This window comes from Alosa sapidissima, chromosome 3 (assembly GCF_018492685.1).
Source record: "Alosa sapidissima isolate fAloSap1 chromosome 3, fAloSap1.pri, whole genome shotgun sequence".
Taxonomy (NCBI): Eukaryota; Metazoa; Chordata; class Actinopteri; order Clupeiformes; family Clupeidae; genus Alosa; species Alosa sapidissima.
This window is the reverse complement of record NC_055959.1, coordinates 39,631,862-39,649,178: the sequence shown is the minus strand read 5'-3', so window position 1 is coordinate 39,649,178 and position 17,317 is coordinate 39,631,862. Positions and strand designations below refer to the sequence as shown.

The following is a 17,317-nucleotide window of genomic DNA, read 5'->3' as shown; positions in this document are numbered from 1 at the left end:
TAATTCACGGCAAATTAATAAACTGAATATGGTGGTCCAAGAGCAGACCATGCACCAGTCCATGCATCAGCCCGACTGAGCAGTACAGCATAGGATGACAGTCAGATATAAAGCACTGCACCATGTTGCTATAACGTTAACGTTAACCGCTTTCACACACACACACGCAATATAAAATACACGATGATAAATATAAAATTCAATATCAAAACACTATTATTTACACGATTACTCCTGAAATAACTGCTATTAACTGCACATTCACTATATAAAAATCACTGTTTCGAGGAAAGGGTTCGCGTGGTGTCGCCGGTGTTCAAATGTTCAAATGGCAAAATTTGCGCCGTTTCGTCCTTGCTTATATTAGTCAGTGAGGCGTGGTGGTTTATGGGATGAGTAGTTCCTTCGCTCGGAAATGAAAATATGTACACAGTCTTGTACCTTTGACTTTTTTTTATTTTCTCTTCGTTTTTTCACTCGAAATGATATGTTGTATGTTTATGAGTTATGCCGTAGCTGGTTAGCCTAGAGACATGCTGTAAAACTCCTTAGATACGGATTTTTCCAAAACGTCAATGGGACAAATGAATGGGAATCTTACTTGCGGCACCTAACCGCATTTTGGCTGTGGGCGGGACTGATCAGCCCTATTGTTCTGCCTTTAGTAGAAGAAGAGATGTATACAGCGGATGTATGTGGTAAAAGTTAAGTTTAATAAACCAAACACTGAAGAACTCACGTGTGTAAGTCGAGTCCAGATTATAGCTACGTTAATAATGTTTGTAAGAAACTAAACCGTTTGTTAATCTGTCAAGATTTCAGCGAGATAAGAGTATTTGTGTTCGTGCAGATCACTCACCTTACATCAGGTACCACAGAGCCCACCAGATAGCTTGCCTGTGACAAGATGGCCGCCGGTGATGCCGTTAGAGACATAGATATATATAGAATGGCTAGATGTCTCATGGCGGAGTCTCCAACGGCATCACCGGCGGCCATCTTGTCACAGACAAGCTATCTGGTGGGCTCTGTGGTACCTGATGGCTCTTCTTCTACTAAAGGCAGAACAATGCCCCCAGGCTATAACAGTGCAGCATTGAAACACAATGTTGAGTTAGCGAGCTGGCTGCAAGATGGCCGCGAGCTGCGGACGTCGAGCTCCATTGGCAAGCACATCTAGCCTTTATTATGTATATCTATGGCAGTGACTATGACTATGCATTTCTTCGCTGTTCTCTCGCTTTTTGCTCGCAGGTTTCTCTGCAGAGCTCCCCCTACAGCTTCAGAGTAGATATTTGACGACACTCCTCAATCGGTCAGTCTGCCGTTTCCAGTAATGTGCGGTGACCATACATTTTGGTAGGCAGAAAGCCTTGTCTGACTTTTTTTAATAGCCTATCATTTGGGCTACATTAAAATTACATATTTTACATGACTTTGCTGTATGCTTAAATCACGTCACAGTCAGAAATGTAAGTGGATTAAAATTGTAGATCAGTAACCCGTCAGTTAAATTTGCACATTCTCATCACGTTAAACCAGCAAAGCATAGCAACCGTTGTTGCTATAGGTAAACAAAACCTTGTGTTGTCTGTCTTGCTAACTAACTATCTAATATTTGTAAGTAGTTGGGTTTTATAATTGCAACTCAAAACAGTTGGGTGTCATGGATAATTGTCTGACCACTCGCTGTAGAAATAGGCCTATATTATAGGCTCATTCTGAATGCAGTGTGTGGCCATACATTTGAACACTGTTGCCTTCTCGTTTTTGCGCTGTCCAAAGATGCTATTAAATCCACTAGCTACTAAACCAAGAAAGACATCAGGTTTAGCCAACTTATATTCTAATTTCAACCTCTCAAATTGTTTTTTTTAACAGAAACTCAACACGGTTAACAGGTGCAACACTACTCACCATTTCTTCATCTTGAAATGAAACGATAGGCCTACTGGCGGAATCATTTGAGCAGTTCTAGAATATGACCATGGGGCAGACTACTTTACGACCATACAGGCGTCTTTTAGCGCGAATTGCAATCCTTATTGAAGCCGCCAGGGTTATGCGATAAATATATTGAGGAATGCGATCGTCGAGGTGCCCGCCCCAACATTGCATGACACATTCAATTCAACAAGAATCGCCACCATTATCCAAAAGTTGATGTCAGAGACCAAAAATAGTTGGAAAGCCTACAGAAACTACAGATAATTAATGTGACAATCACATTATTAAAAATAGACTTGGAGCAATGATTTACTGAGGAACTATTTTTTGTTCGTTGCCCCACCTGCCCATATGGACCCATATGTTCGCCTGCGCCTGGACGCTTCCTCTTGCCCTATTCCTCCAACAACGGTTTACTCGCACACACACACACACACACACACACACACACGCACACACACACACACACGCACACACACACACACGCACACACACACACACACACGCGCGCACGCGCACGCACACGCACGCACGCACGCACGCACACACACACACATATCTGAAAAAGGAAATGAGTTGAGGTTCTGAGCCCATCCCAGAATGTCACCGCTTAAATCTGTGCTTCAGATTTACATATCTGAAAAAGGAAATGTTGCTCTGTGAAGCACTCCTACACACACACACCTCTAACCACATTAAGTTATTAAGTTGCTGTGTCTGTACGTGGGTTCCTGTGTGTGTGTGTGTGTGTGTGTGTGTGTGTGTGTGTGTGTGTGGTTAATTAAGATTATAGTGTTTGTGGGTATCAGTGAGTGTTATGTAAAGAGCTCATAATCTCTCTGGTATTAAGGAACTGAGCCGTGTTCTGGTGGACGAGGTGACAAGACCCTGAAGGACTCCACACCTGTGTGTGGTGTGTGTGTGTGTGTGTGTGTGTGATGTGTGTGTGTGCTGCAGGGCGCCTGCTGGACTTCACCAATAAGTACCGGCACCTGTAATTCTCAATAATTAAATATACCCTTCCCGTAACATGTGTGTGTGTGTGTGTGTGTGTGTGTGTGTTGCAGGGCGCCTGCTGGACTTCACTCATAACTACCAGTACGTGTTCCTGCTGGCGGGCTCGGAGGTGGTGCTGTCGGCGCTGGTCCTGGCCACCTGCAACTTCCTGTTCATCAAGAAGAAGGAGCCGGAGCTGCCCGCAGTGAAAGAGCGCCCCCCGGAGGAGATACGGGAGCTCAGCTGCGCGCCGAAGGAGGAGCAGGAGGTGCAGGCCGGCCCCAGTGGCACCTCCTCCGCCACCGCCTCCTCCGCCACCGCCTCCCAGGGCACCAGCGGCTCTAGTGGCTCCACCTCCCCGGCACTCAGTCCCGCCCCTGTTGCTGAGACGACCACCACCAAGGTGGAGGAGGGGGGCGGGGCCAGCGGGCCGCAGGTGGAACCCGAGTCCTCGCTCTGAGGAAGCGTCTGGTTTCCATGGAGATGAGACACTCCATGTCACACTGTGATGTGCAATATGCAAGTGTGTGTGTGTGTGTGTGCGTGTGTGTGTGAAAGAGATAGGAAGTAAAACAACACAATGGAGTTTTGGTGTAAAACTAGCATGCTAGCTAGCTAAAAGGCAAACGTCACCCAGAGCCTTATAGGCACTGAAGCTTTAGTGAGCTAGCTAGCTAAAAGGCAAACGTCACCCAGAGCCTTATAGGCACTGAAGCTTTAGTGAGCTAGCTAGCTAAAAGGCAAACGTCACCCAGAGCCTTATAGGCACTGAAGCTTTAGCGAGCTAGCTAGCTAAAAGGCAAACGTCACCCAGAGCCTTATAGGCACTGAAGCTTTAGCGAGCTAGCTAGCTAAAAGGCAAACGTCACTCAGAGCCTTATAGGCACTGAAGCTTTAGCGAGCTAGCTAGCTAAAAGGCAAACGTCACCCAGAGCCTTATAGGCACTGAAGCTTTAGCGAGCTAGCTAGCTAAAAGGCATGCAGAACCTTGCAAACACCACTCAGAGCCTTCTTGGCAATGCTTAAAGGTTGCTAGCATGCTAACTGGTGTCTTGCTGCGAGTTCTTTCATTTTTTTAACTACATTGTGCATGTCCTGGATGATTATCTGTCCAACACCTGACCATTGAATTTCTACACCAAAACTAAATGACGGGGATATATCTAGGCAGACTACTGTAGAAGGGTCTAGTATCCGGTTCTAGGCAGATTGATGTAGAAGGGTCTAGTATCCGGTTCTAGGCAGATTGATGTAGAAGGGTCTAGTATCCGGTTCTAGGCAGACTACTGTAGAAGGGTCTGGTATCCGGTTCTAGGCAGATTGATGTAGAAGGGTCTAGTATCCGGTTCTAGGCAGATTGATGTAGAAGGGTCTAGTATCCGGTTCTAGGCAGACTACTGTAGAAGGGTCTAGTATCCGGTTCTAGGCAGACTACTGTAGAAGGGTCTGGTAGGGTCTAGTATCCGGTTCTAGGCAGACTACTGTAGAAGGGTCTGGTAGGGTCTAGTATCCGGTTCTAGGCAGATTGATGTAGAAGGGTCTGGTATCTGGTTCTAGGCAGACTACTGTAGAAGGGTCTGGTAGGGTCTAGTATCCGGTTCTAGGCAGATTGATGTAGAAGGGTCTGGTATCTGGTTCAGAAGGGTCTGGTATCTGGTTCTAGGCAGACTGCAGCAGGTTCTGACCTACCTCAGGCTCCCCAGAACCGGGTCCAGAATGTGCAGCCGGATAACAGAGCGCGCACACAGCTGTGTGTCTAGGGTTGGGGTCAGATCAGACGTTCAGAAACCACCATCTCGTGTGTGTGCGCGCGTGCGCGCGTGTGTGTGTGTGTGTGTGTGTGTGTGTGTATTCAAACCTATGGTTTACATAGAACCTATAGCTACTGTAGTGCAGCAATGCAGTACAACAACAATGTATTTAGTCTTGTTTATTTGCTATTTTGTATATGTATGTATTTATTAATTTATTTATCAGTTCATATTAGATATAGGAATATAGTTGGAATGACCTGTGATGCATTTATTGTATTTCATTTTCATTACTGTGGGCATTCTCCTAGCAGGCAGCTTTATGGTGCGTTACAGCAGTGGTTCTTAACTGTCTCCTAGCAGGCAGCTCTATGGTGCGTTACAGCAGTGGTTCTTAACTGGCTTTGGGACCCACAGTTTCCCATGTTCATGAAGTCGCGACCCATATATTTGTATAGTGATCAAGCCAACAGATATGGTGAGCTACATGCTAAGACGCACAAAGTGCCTGTAGGCCTATTTGTTTGGAACATGCGGATGTTTGGCATTACATTTGTGAAGTCTTCAACTCCTGATGTCACCTTTCAGAGTGCTCGACAGGTTTGTCTGACGGGTGCTTTGTTTTGTGACATTTTCTCTCGTGTGCCAGCAAATGTGAACAACGAACACAGGGCTTTTTGTCTCATTTTGTCTCAATTTAAGTGAATCCATCCTACTTCAAATATTCAGGGTCGTAGCCTACTTGCTACCTGGCACATAAACATTGTCTATGTCCATGGCAATGACTGATATACAAAAAAGTCTATCAAAATAAAAGTCCGATATTAGATCTGATAAGGTAACATTGGAAATGGGCAATTTTTATTTATTTATTTATTTATTTTTAACCACAAGCTCCGTGACCCACCCAAAGCGGTTCTGCGACCCACTAGTTAAGAACCACTGTGTTACAGGACCTATGGACCATGGCATGTTCTACACACACTAGTTAAGAACCACTGTGTTACAGGACCTATGGACCATGGCATGTTAGGGCCTACACACATTAGTTAAGAACCACTGTGTTACAGGACCTATGGACCATGGCATGTTCTACACACACTAGTTAAGAACCACTGTGTTACAGGACCTATGGACCATGGCATGTTCTACACACACTAGTTAAGAACCACTGTGTTACAGGACCTATGGACCATGGCATGTTAGGGCCTACACACAGGCATGGCATGTTAAGGCCTATACACACACACGGGCATGTTAGTCTACCTCACTTGTTTCTTTGTTTTTACTTTGGCAAGGTAACACGTCAATCTGAATGTGTAATGATGAGTTTGGACTCTGTGATCGACTGCTTTAGCCTAGCGCACTGTACATCTCCCGAGGAGATGACGAAGTTGCTGCTTTAACTCAGAAGATGATGGTCTGATGAAGATGATGGTCTGATGAAGATGAAATCAAAACATGTTTTAGGAATAGATGGCCAGAGCTAAGTCTCCAGCAGCTGGTACACACACACACACACACACATATATATACACACACACACATACACACACACACACAGACACAGAGACTACTGCTAGTGTTTCTGGCAGATACATGCCATTCTGTACAGTGAGGACACGCACATACACACACACACACACACACATACACACAGTTAGGACAGCTGTCTGACATCTTCATGTGGTTGTGCCTTGTCCTTCAGAGGGATTAAATAGTGTTGAGACTGTAGACTTGTAGACTGTAAATAAAGGGACTGTCTTCTTCTCCAACTTGTGTCCTTGTGATTATGTTGGGAGGACTTGGGATCAGACAGACCCATTCTGATAGGACAGACCCTCAACCACTCTTGCCCTCAGCTCTCCACTGTGTGTGTGTGTGTGTGAGATGCACTTTGTGTGTGATGAAGACCACTATGTGTGATGAAGACCACTGTGTGTGTGTGTGTGATGAAGACCACTGTGTGTTGTGTGTGTGTGATGAAGACCACTGTGTGTGTGTGTGATGAAGACCACTGTGTGTTGTGTGTGTGTGTGTGATGAAGACCACTGTGTGTGTGTGTGTGTGTGTGATGAAGACCACTGTTTGTGAGGAAGAACACTGTGTGTGTCTGATGAAGACCACTAGAGTGTGTGTGTGTGTGTGTGTGTGATGAACACCACTGTGTGTGAGGCCCTCAGCCTTTGTGTGTGAGTATGCGACGCTAAGCTCCTTAGCTCTTGATAACTGTAAAGATATATTCTATTTCCACTAATCTCTGAAGCCTCCCCATTCCAGTGCTAGCGTAGCCTAGCGTGTGAGGCTAAGACCCACGCTGAGGACAACTAATGGGATCAGGTGATGCCAAGCTACTGTAGTTAGCCTCCGCTAGCAGGTTAGTTAGCCTCCGCTAGCAGTCTATTCAGTTAGCATCATTTACTTTTAATACTAATATCAGACATGTCCTGGGTCAAAGGTCAAGCCATGCGTGAGTCACCCATCAGCTGTGTGTCTGGCCCAGCTGGGTGAAGAGTGTGTGGGCAGCTGGTCATCAGAGTGTGTGTGTGTCGTCATGTCACGTCCGCTAGTTCAGAGGAAGTGAGAAAACACACTCAATCCTCTTAGTGTGGGACTTAAGCACACACACACACACACACACCACATACACATACACACACACACACACACACACAGTGTGGGACTTAAGCAGGAACAGGATCCCCCCCACACACACACCACTCCACATACACACACACACACAGTGTGGGACTTAAGCAGGAGCAGGATTCAGAGCCTCAATCAGCTGGTGGTCACCGCCCAACACACTGCAGTTACTCTCTCTCTCTCTCTCTCACACACACACACACACACACACACACACACACACACAGCCCCTCCTCTGTACTAGTCTCACACACAAACACACACCTAACTCAATCTACCACAGAAATAGAAGTCACCCCCCCCACACACAAGCACCACTTCACATACACACACACACACACCACTCCTCCCCATATACACACACACACACCATCCCCCCCCCCCCCCCCCACACACACTTCCCATGGCTTTCTTGAGCTGTGTTGTAAACACACTCGGGGGCACAGCTCTCCTCTCTTGCCCATGGGGGGCATGAAGTCCAGACCTCAGCGATGGCTCTGGATTGGCCGGATGTGTTTTCTATCTGAACCACCAGCGCCGCTACACCACTGCAGGACACACACAGACACACACACACCTGAGACACACACACACACCTGAGACACCAGTGCAGGAGTAGGAGAGGTGCTCCGCAGCATCCTTCTCATGAACACTCCTGTGATCTCCTTAGCTGCAAAGATGAGCAGCAAGAAAGCTAGTGTGTGTGTGTGTGTGTGTGTGTGTGTGGAGGTTGGAGGTTTGTGTATTTATGCCGTTTGATCTGTAGGTTCCCTGACCATGAGGAGCCCTGTGAACAGAGAGCTAGTGAGAGCTGCTGGTGTGTGTGTGTGTGTGGTGAGAGCTGCTGGTGTGTGTGTGTGTGTGGTGAGAGCTGCTGGTGTGTGTGTGTGTGTGGTGAGAGCTGCTGGTGTGTGTGTGTGTGTGTGGTGAGAGCTGCTGGTGTGTGTGTGTTGGGGTGAGAGCTGCTGGTGTGTGTGTGTGTGTGGTGAGAGCTGCTGGTGTGTGTGTGTGTGTGGTGAGAGCTGCTGGTGTGTGTGTGTTGGGGTAAGAGCTGCTGGTGTGTGTGTGTTGGGGTGGATGTTATCAGGTGAGAGCTGCTGGTGTGTGTGTGTGTGGTGAGAGCTGCTGTTGTGTGTGTGTGTGTTGTTGGGTTATCAGGTGAGAGCTGCTGTTGTGTGTGTGTGTGTTGTTGGGTTATCAGGTGAGAGCTGCTGGTGTGTGTGGTGGTGTGTGTGTGTGTGTTGTTGGGTTATCAGGTGAGAGCTGCTGGTGTGTGTGTGTGTGTGTGGTGGTGTGTGTGTGTGTGTTGTTGGGTTATCAGGTGAGAGCTGCTGGTGTGTGTGTGTGTGTGTGGTGAGAGCTGCTGGTGTGTGTCTGTGTTGTTGGGTTATCAGGTGAGAGCTGCTGGTGTGTGTGTGTGTGTGTGGTGGTGTGTGTGTGTGTGTGTGTGTGTGTTGTTGGGTTATCAGGTGAGAGCTGCTGGTGTGTGTGTGTGTGTGTGTGTGTGTGGTGTTGGGTTATCAGGTGAGAGCTGCTGGTGTGTGTGTGTGGTGTGTGTGTGTGTGTGTGTGTGTGTGTGTGTGTTGTTGGGTTATCAGGTGAGAGCTGCTGGTGTGTGTGTGTGTGTGTGTGTGTGGTGTTGGGTTATCAGGTGAGAGCTGCTGGTGTGTGTGTGTGTGTGGTGTGTGTGTGTGTGTGTTTGTGTGTGTTGTTGGGTTATCAGGTGAGAGCTGCTGGTGTGTGTGTGTGTGTGTTGTTGGGTTATCAGGTGAGAGCTGCTGGTGTGTGTGTGTGTTGTTGGGTTATCAGGTGAGAGCTGCTGTTTCAGTGATTAGACTTCTGGCCCCATAAACCCAGGGGCAGGTGGGGGAGGGGCAGATGTCCCAAGGGCATCGGTTCACACCCCAGTTCACGCAGATACATTACGTAGTGTAACGGAGGCCAACTGAGCTAGTGTGCTAGTTGCCCGTGTAAATCCTTACAGCCCTAACCTTAAGAACGCTTCTAACCGCTGAGTTGGAAGCCTGGGCTTTTAGCTCAGTGGTTAGAACGTTCGTCTCCCATGCTGGTGTGTGTGTCGAAGTGGCGGGTTCGAGGGCTGTGAGCGGCGAACGAACCGACCTTGTGATAGTAGCATGAAATGTACATGTGCTATTATATAGTATATATACTCTTTTGATTCCGTGAGGGAAATTTCTCCTATATAATGTAGGCAGCAGGATATATATGATATTCCTGCTGAAAAAACAGCCTGACCAGCTAAAGGTGGTTTGCTGGTTGACCAGCTTGTTTGACCACCCTATGATGGTTGACCAGCTACCATCTCTTGTGTAAACATACCTTCAGCTGGTTTTCCCAGTTTATGATGGTGATTCAACTGGTTTTGCTTGTCGTACCACCTGAAGCTGGTCATTTTAGTTGGTGTTGCTGGTCTACACTGCTGGTTTAAAGCAACACCAAAGAACTTTCCCTCTGTCGCACGCATGCTATTTGTTTATCCAGCGCCAGCTTTGCAAATAACAATGTCCACACACAAGGTAGAATATTTTGCACGATTTATGAAAGTATGATGTATTGCGACATCAGATGCAAGTCAGATTTGTAGTTTCTTATGTCTCATTCCATCGAACTACAGATCCACTACCCGATCTGGTAAACTTACATAGTGCGGTTATAGCCGATAGAGGGCCGCAAAGCGAATGCAGAAGTGCCGTTCACCCTGTTACAAGTTGATGAACCACTGAAACGATTTTGGAAACATTATTTTAAGGTACAAAAAACTCTTTTTTGTTGCTTTAACTGGCCATGCCAGCTTATGTTGGGCATTCTAGCAAACCAGCACGACCATCTTACACCAACAATGTCAAGCTTGTCAGGCTGGTCACCAGCATGACCATCTTGCACCTGCTGTATCCCACAAGACAGGCTGGTCACACCAGGATGACCAGCTTCCTCAGATGGTCACGCAAGCATATCCACCTGCTGTCCCAACCAGCTACACCAGCACAGACCAGCAAGAGCTGGAAGAAAACCAGCAAAGACCAGCTAAAACCAGCTACCAGCATAGCCCCTGCCGTGGCGCAACTGGCTGGGGCACCTGTTCGATTCCCGCCCCGTGGTCCTTTCCGGATCCCACCCCGACTCTCTCTCCCACTCGCTTCCTGTCATAAAAGGCCAAAAAATATATACTTTAAAAAAAAAAAAACAGCTACCAGTATAAGCTGGTTTCTAGAGGTTTCTAGATACCAGTATAAGCTGGTTGCTGATTTCTTTTTTCAGCAGGTGTAACGGATGCCAGCTAGCTTAGCTGTGCTTGTGGAACGTTGGTAAACCTCACTCCCCAACGCCTCAAGAGTACTGCTGGCATGCTCAATTGTTAGTGCGCTCGCCTCCCGATCCGAGGTGCTGCTGAGTTCAGAGTTGAGTCACTGTGTCATCATCAGTGTGATGTTGTGTCATGTCCCAGCGACCTCATCTGCATGTGGCACAGAGAGCAGCTCACGAGTGGAGCGCTGGTGGCACAGTGGTAGTGACCTTGTTTCCAGCTGCCAAGGTCACCGGTTCAAAGCCCAGTGTGGAGAAGCCGGGAAAAGCAGAGAGGACCTGCTGGACTCACGGAGGACAAAAGTGACACCTGGACCAGGTGTGACAGCTGGGACGGATACAGGTGAGGTGCCACGTGGAAGAAGATATCGGGGGGCTTACTTGGCCCCCCGAAACTGCCCAGGGGAAACGCAGGGGATTATGGGACTTCTTCAGTGGGCTGACTCTATTTCCTACCAGCAACTTATGCCAAAACAAACTCTTTATATAAGCCTGCCAGTGCAGTTATTATATCTAGTTATAGTATTATAGGCTATACATGTCACACAGCAGCAGGAGGCTCCTCAGTTCACCTCTGATCAAACACACACACACACCCCATGGCAGCCCCACACCCTCCCCTGCACCATCACCACACCCTCCCCTGCACCATCACCACACCCTCCCCTGCACCATCACCACACCCTCCCCTGCACCATCACCACCCTCCCCTGCACCATCATCACCACCCTCCCCTGCATCACCACACCCTCCCCTGCACCATCACCACACCCTCCCCTGCACACCAAAGCCTGATATCAGTTCCACCATGTGAATAAGCCTGTTGAACTGACTGACTGGTTAATGATGGATTAAGGGACTGCTAACGTAACATAACACAACCACTGGAGGGCACTGTAGAGCCGAGGCTGTGTGTGCTCATGGGCATGTGCTTGGTCTCTGCAGGTGCTCATCATACCTGCCCTGCACACCTGAGTCCTCATCATACCTGCCCTGCACACCTCATAGGCAACACCCCCCACCCCCACCCCCACCCCTAATTGAACTGCTGGGCAAAGTGCAAATTCTAAAGTCTAACTAATGCTAGCTTACAGTTTTTTCTGAATACTTAAACACTAACCGTGATTCTTATAGCACAATTTCTAAAACTATTAATTTGTATAGCAAAACCACTTACTGAGTTTGCAAAACTAAAAACACAAACACTGCTTTGCACTCAGTTTGCAATTTTGTAACACACACTTTGCACAACTGTAGGTACAATCCACTGCACAGCACTCTTTTTGCGGAACTGTAAACACAATTCATGCTTTACACTCAATTTCCAAATGATCAACACACTCCTAGCAAATCTATACACATGTATGGCTATTATTTTCACTATTTTGCCAACTCTCCGGCACACTTTCTAATGTAAAAACTGTTGTAGATAATTAGTTCACTTTGCAATCAGCCTAAGCACTATAAATAAGCCACAGGTCATGTACAATGGGTACAATGGAGGGAACTTGAAGAGTGAGAAGAGAAAGAATTAGAGGAGGCTGAAGAATAGGACGTGGAGGTGAAGAAGTAGGAGGAAGAAGAGGAGGAAGAGGACGCGGAGGTGAAGAAGTGAGAGGGAGAGGATGACAAGGACAAGGAGGTGAAGTTAGAGGAGGAGGACAAGGAGGAGCAAGAGGAGGATGAGGGGGAAGAGGAAGGGTAAGAAGAGTAAGAAATAGGGGGTCACGTGGGATCACCGAGCAAGATGGTCGCATAGTTGGAGCTCTCCTGTGAACCCATCAAAGTTACCCGAAATTCGCTAGTAAAGTGTGTGCAGTCGACATACTTGGTTTTAAATTATTTTTATGTTTGCTTTGGACTGTTTAGATGCTTTGACGGGTTTGTTGATGGTGGGGTTTCTGATGATGATGACCACTTCAGTGTGCCTCATGGACCGTTTTTGTGGAGGGTCTCTCAAGGAAGAGAGAAGGGCTAGATGGGGGGGGTATGGGATTGTTTTTCATGTTCTTGTTCTAAAAGGGTTTTGAGTGTAGTTTATTGTGTGTTTATTTTTTTGATTGGCAGCTGGGCAGCACCCTCTCTTTTTCGTTTCATCTTACCCTCATTTTCAGTTGATCATTTATATAGGCCTAGGCCGACATGTGGTGAGAAATGTTCTAGATATGTGAAGGACACATTTTTTCCATTTCTTAAGTCATGAGTAACTGTGTGAGAATAGTGTCCTGGAATGTGAATGGACTACAAAATCCCATTAAGAGAAAGAAATGTTTATCTTACCTTAAGTCTCAACAAGTTCACATTGCTTTTATACAGGAGACCCATGTGACTGAGTCGGAGGCGGTTAAATTAAAAAGAGACTGGGTTGGCCAAATTTATCATTGCTCATATTCCAGTAAAAAACATGGAGTAGCTATTTTAGTGCATAAGAATCTGAATTTTCTCTTTATAAAAGAGCAAAAAGATGAAGAAGGAAGAGTTATATACGTAGAAGCTAAGATTAATGGAGTAAAAGTTAATTTATGTAACGTCTATGCTCCGAATGTGGAAGACCCAGGTTTCTTCCATAACATTAACAAAATAGCAGGATACCAATCACATTCCAAAAGATAGAATGGCCATTGAGTTGTTGATGGAGGATATAGGCCTGACAGATATTTGGAGACTTGTCAACCCAAAAGATAGAGAATACACATTTTACTCTCACAAACATAAATCTCACTCCAGGATAGATTACTTCTTGATCAGTAATGATCTGGTTAACAGTGTTTCTGACTGCTCGATAGGCCCTATAGCATTGACTGATCATGCGACAGTGCATCTAGGATTAGTAATGGGGACAGATGGCAATAGAGGAAGTAGGTGGAGAATGAATGTTTCTCTGCTTCAAGACCCATTATTCAATAGTCAAATTGAAGAAGAGCTTGATAATTTCTTCTTGGTGAATATGGGTACAACAGATAGAATTGGAACAGTTTGGGAAGCCTCCAAAGCTTATATCAGGGGAAAGATTATAGCACATTCCAGTAAGAAAAAAAGAGAGCAAACGCGACAATTAAAAGAGCTACAATCACAACTTAAGGACTCTGAGAATTTATTGGCTCAGAAACATAGTGATCTCCTACTGAAGCAAGTGTGTGACTTGAAATTTAAATTGAATGAAATCTACAATAGAAAGGCAGAGTATGCCCTATTTAGACTTAAAAGTAATTACTACGAGAGTGGGGAAAAATCAGGAAAATTATTAGCCAGACAGATACGACAAAAAGAGGCTAGTTACATTATACCGGCGATTAAAAATAACAAAGGGGACTTGGTGACAAGTACTAGAGATATTAACAAAGTGTTTGAGAGTTTCTATAACCAGTTATATAAATCTGAGGTTAACCCTGGAAGGAGCGAATACGATACTTTTTTCTCTAAGATTCAACTGCCAGAAATGTCAGAGGATCAGAGGATGTTATTAGATCGCCCTATATCAGTAGATGAAGTCAAAAGTGCAATTTCATCAATGAGGATTGGGAAATCACCTGGTTTGGATGGTTTTCCATCAGAATATTATAAGAAGTATATTGACAAACTGGCTCCCATCTTAACAGAAGTGTATAGAGAATCATTTTCAGTGGGTAGCCTACCAGATACGTTTAATGAAGCGTTGATATCTTTAATTCTCAAGAAAGATAAAGATCCTATGGATCCAGGGAGCTTTAGACCTGTTAGTCTTATTAATGTAGACTGCAAAATCCTGACAAAAGTTCTTGCTACTAGGCTAGAAAATGTTTTGCCACATTTAGTACATCCTGATCAAGTAGGCTTTATAAAAGGCAGATCATCTTCAGATAATGTTAGACGTTTACTTCACCTCACGCAGATTAATCATAATAAAAATACGCCCATAGCCGCCTTATCTTTGGACGCCCAAAAGGCATTCGATAGAGTGGAATGGAGCTTCTTGCATTACACTCTCCGTAAATTTGGATGTGGAGACAGTTTTGTCAAAATGGGTGAATGTAATATATTCTGACCCAAGGGCAGCAGTAATGACAAATGGCATGATATCACGCTTCTTTAAGTTAACACGTGGGACAAAACAAGGAGATCCTCTCAGTCCACTGCTATTTACAATGTTTCTAGAACCCTTGGCCGCTGCCATTAGGGCTGAGAGCAGTATTAAAGGGGTTTTACATGGGGGGGAGGAACACAAAATGTTTCTCTATGCGGATGACATTTTATTGATTATTGAGGATCCTCTAATATCAATCCCTAACATACTAGCCACAATAGAAGCCTTCTCAAAACTGTCAGGCTATAAAATAAACTGGCAAAAATCTGAATGCATGCCAATATCAAAAGGATGCAATCAATCTATACTAGCCAACTTTCAGTTTAAATGGGTCAATACTGGAATGAAGTACTTGGGTATTAAGTTGTGTCCAGCCTTGGAAAACATAATTGCTATGAATATGTCACCTTTAATTAAGAAAATTAAGTTAAATTTGGAGAAATGGCGGCTGATTAATCTGACTCTATGGGGGAAAATTAGTATCATAAAAATGGTGGTGGCTCCACAATTTAATTACATCTCTATGATGATACCAGTAACAATTTCTGATGGAATATTTAAGCAATATAACAAGTTAATTACAGAGTTCTTATGGAATGGAAAACGGCCCAGAATTAGACTAAAGAAACTACTACTGTAGCTTCACGAGATTGTGGTGGATTAGCACTTCCTAATGTGGAACTGTACAGCATAGCTTTTGAGATGAATAAACTGGCAAGACATTGGGGAACCTACTTATCTGGTCCTGGGTGGATTAAGATGGAGGAGGTGCTTGCATGCCCATATAGTGTTGTTGAACTATTATCACAGAAAAATACAGAAAACCAGACAATGGGAAGAAACTTAATTCTGCGGCATTCACAATGGGCATGGGCAAGAGCACACAAGATATTGGGTATCTCACAATACAAACAAAGCTATTCCTCAATATGGAATAATCCCTCAGTTTGTATTGCAAAAAAGGCTTTTACTTGGCAATCATGGCTGGCGAAAGGCGTACTAGTAATTAAAGATCTGTATAGGGAGCAATTATTTATGTCATTTGAGAACCTTAAAGAGCAATTCCACTTAACAGATAGAGGGGATTTTTGGAAGTATTTGCAGCTGAGAAGTAGTGTGGGGTCTGTATTTGGATTGAGAAGAAAGGAGGACAAAGACAATGTGATACAGGGTTTCCTTAATTCTCCACATATTCTACACTCAGCTTCAGTATTCTATAAGAAGATGTCAAGTATTGAGACCAAGATGTGTGAAGGCTTAAGAACTATATGGCAGAACGATTTTGGTCAGGACATAGATGAGGACTCATGGCAAGATGTTATTTCAAATGTAGGAAGGACTACAAGAGATGCTAGGAATAAACTCATCCACTATAAAATTGTTCATAGATATTATTTTACTCCTAATAAATTATTTAAAATGGGGTTAACCAAGGACAATAAATGCTGGAAATGTAACAGGGAAGTGGGTACATTTCTCCATGCTCTGTGGGATTGTCCCTTAATAAAGCCTTTTTGGAAGGCAGTGCTCCAAAAGTTTGAAAACTGGCTCAGACAACCCCTGCCAGAATCCCCACAACTATGCTTGTTGGGGGATACATCTCAAATGCTACCTAACCTTGCTAAGTCAGAAGCTGGTGTAATGGTGACAGGTTTCATGGTAGCAGCTAGAATTATTCTGCGTAAGTGGAAGAGCCCACATAGACCAGAGGTTGCAGAATGGCTCAAACTTATGACAGAGACAGCCGCTTTTGAACTGATGATTGGGAGGGTGCAGAATAATCCAAGCAGAAATAGCCAAGCATGGTTGTATTTTGATTACAGCATTGGTACAAAAGATACTAGGTAATGTAATGAATAAGTGTATATGTGTGTTATAAGTGTATAATTGGGTGTGTAATGAGGAAAGGGGTGCTGTGAGGGTGAATGTGAGCTGCCTTTAAGTTTATTTATTTATTTTTTCCCTATGTTTGTTTGTTTGTTTTTGTTTTGTCTTTCTCTCAGGTATGGGATGTTTTGTTGTATGCCTGTGATTTAATGTTTGTGAAATTGTAAAAATTAATAAAAACTTTAATGACAAAAAAAAAGAGTAAGAAATAGCCCTTTTACAGGCAAAAAAAATCAGTCCACATGTGGGGATATTGACCAGGCATCATGTCAGGCCTGGACACGGCATTCCAGAAGATATTTTCCCCGGTGCCTTGGACTAGAGGACATTGCATGTGATGTAGACGAAATTTTGAGAGAGACGGCACGATGTAGACTGATTTTTTTTGTCTCAGTGAAATTGCCATTTTGTATTTTGACTTAGAAAAACACACCTGTGTTTGTTTTGATGTGTGTAAATAAACACCAATACTTGAAGTTTGGATCCCTGTATGTTTACAGAACTATGACAGAAGTATGACCTCAAACTGACATAGCCTACCTTGTGCACAGAGAAAGCAAAAGCCAGATGTGTTTTTTATTCATACCATCAGTGTGTAGTTGGCACATTGTGTGCTTATTATTGTGATGGCTTGTGTTTACTGTTTGATACGAAATAACAACTTTTACGAAGGTGTGAAGAGTTAAGCAAGGTGTGTTAGCTT

The 17,317-nt window shown here is 44.7% G+C and overlaps 1 protein-coding gene across 1 annotated transcript in view; it reads left to right on the top strand.

The window, feature by feature from the left end:
* LOC121705648 (monocarboxylate transporter 4-like) overlaps window positions 1-5,300 on the top strand; it is a 22,064-nt gene extending 16,764 nt beyond the window's left edge. Inside the window, exon 5 of the mRNA XM_042086765.1 lies at window positions 3,015-5,300. Within this exon, the coding sequence (XP_041942699.1) occupies window positions 3,015-3,403 (389 nt within the window). The 3' untranslated portion in view covers window positions 3,404-5,300. The remainder of the gene's footprint in view (window positions 1-3,014) is intronic.
* Window positions 5,301-17,317: the final 12,017 nt, after the last annotated feature.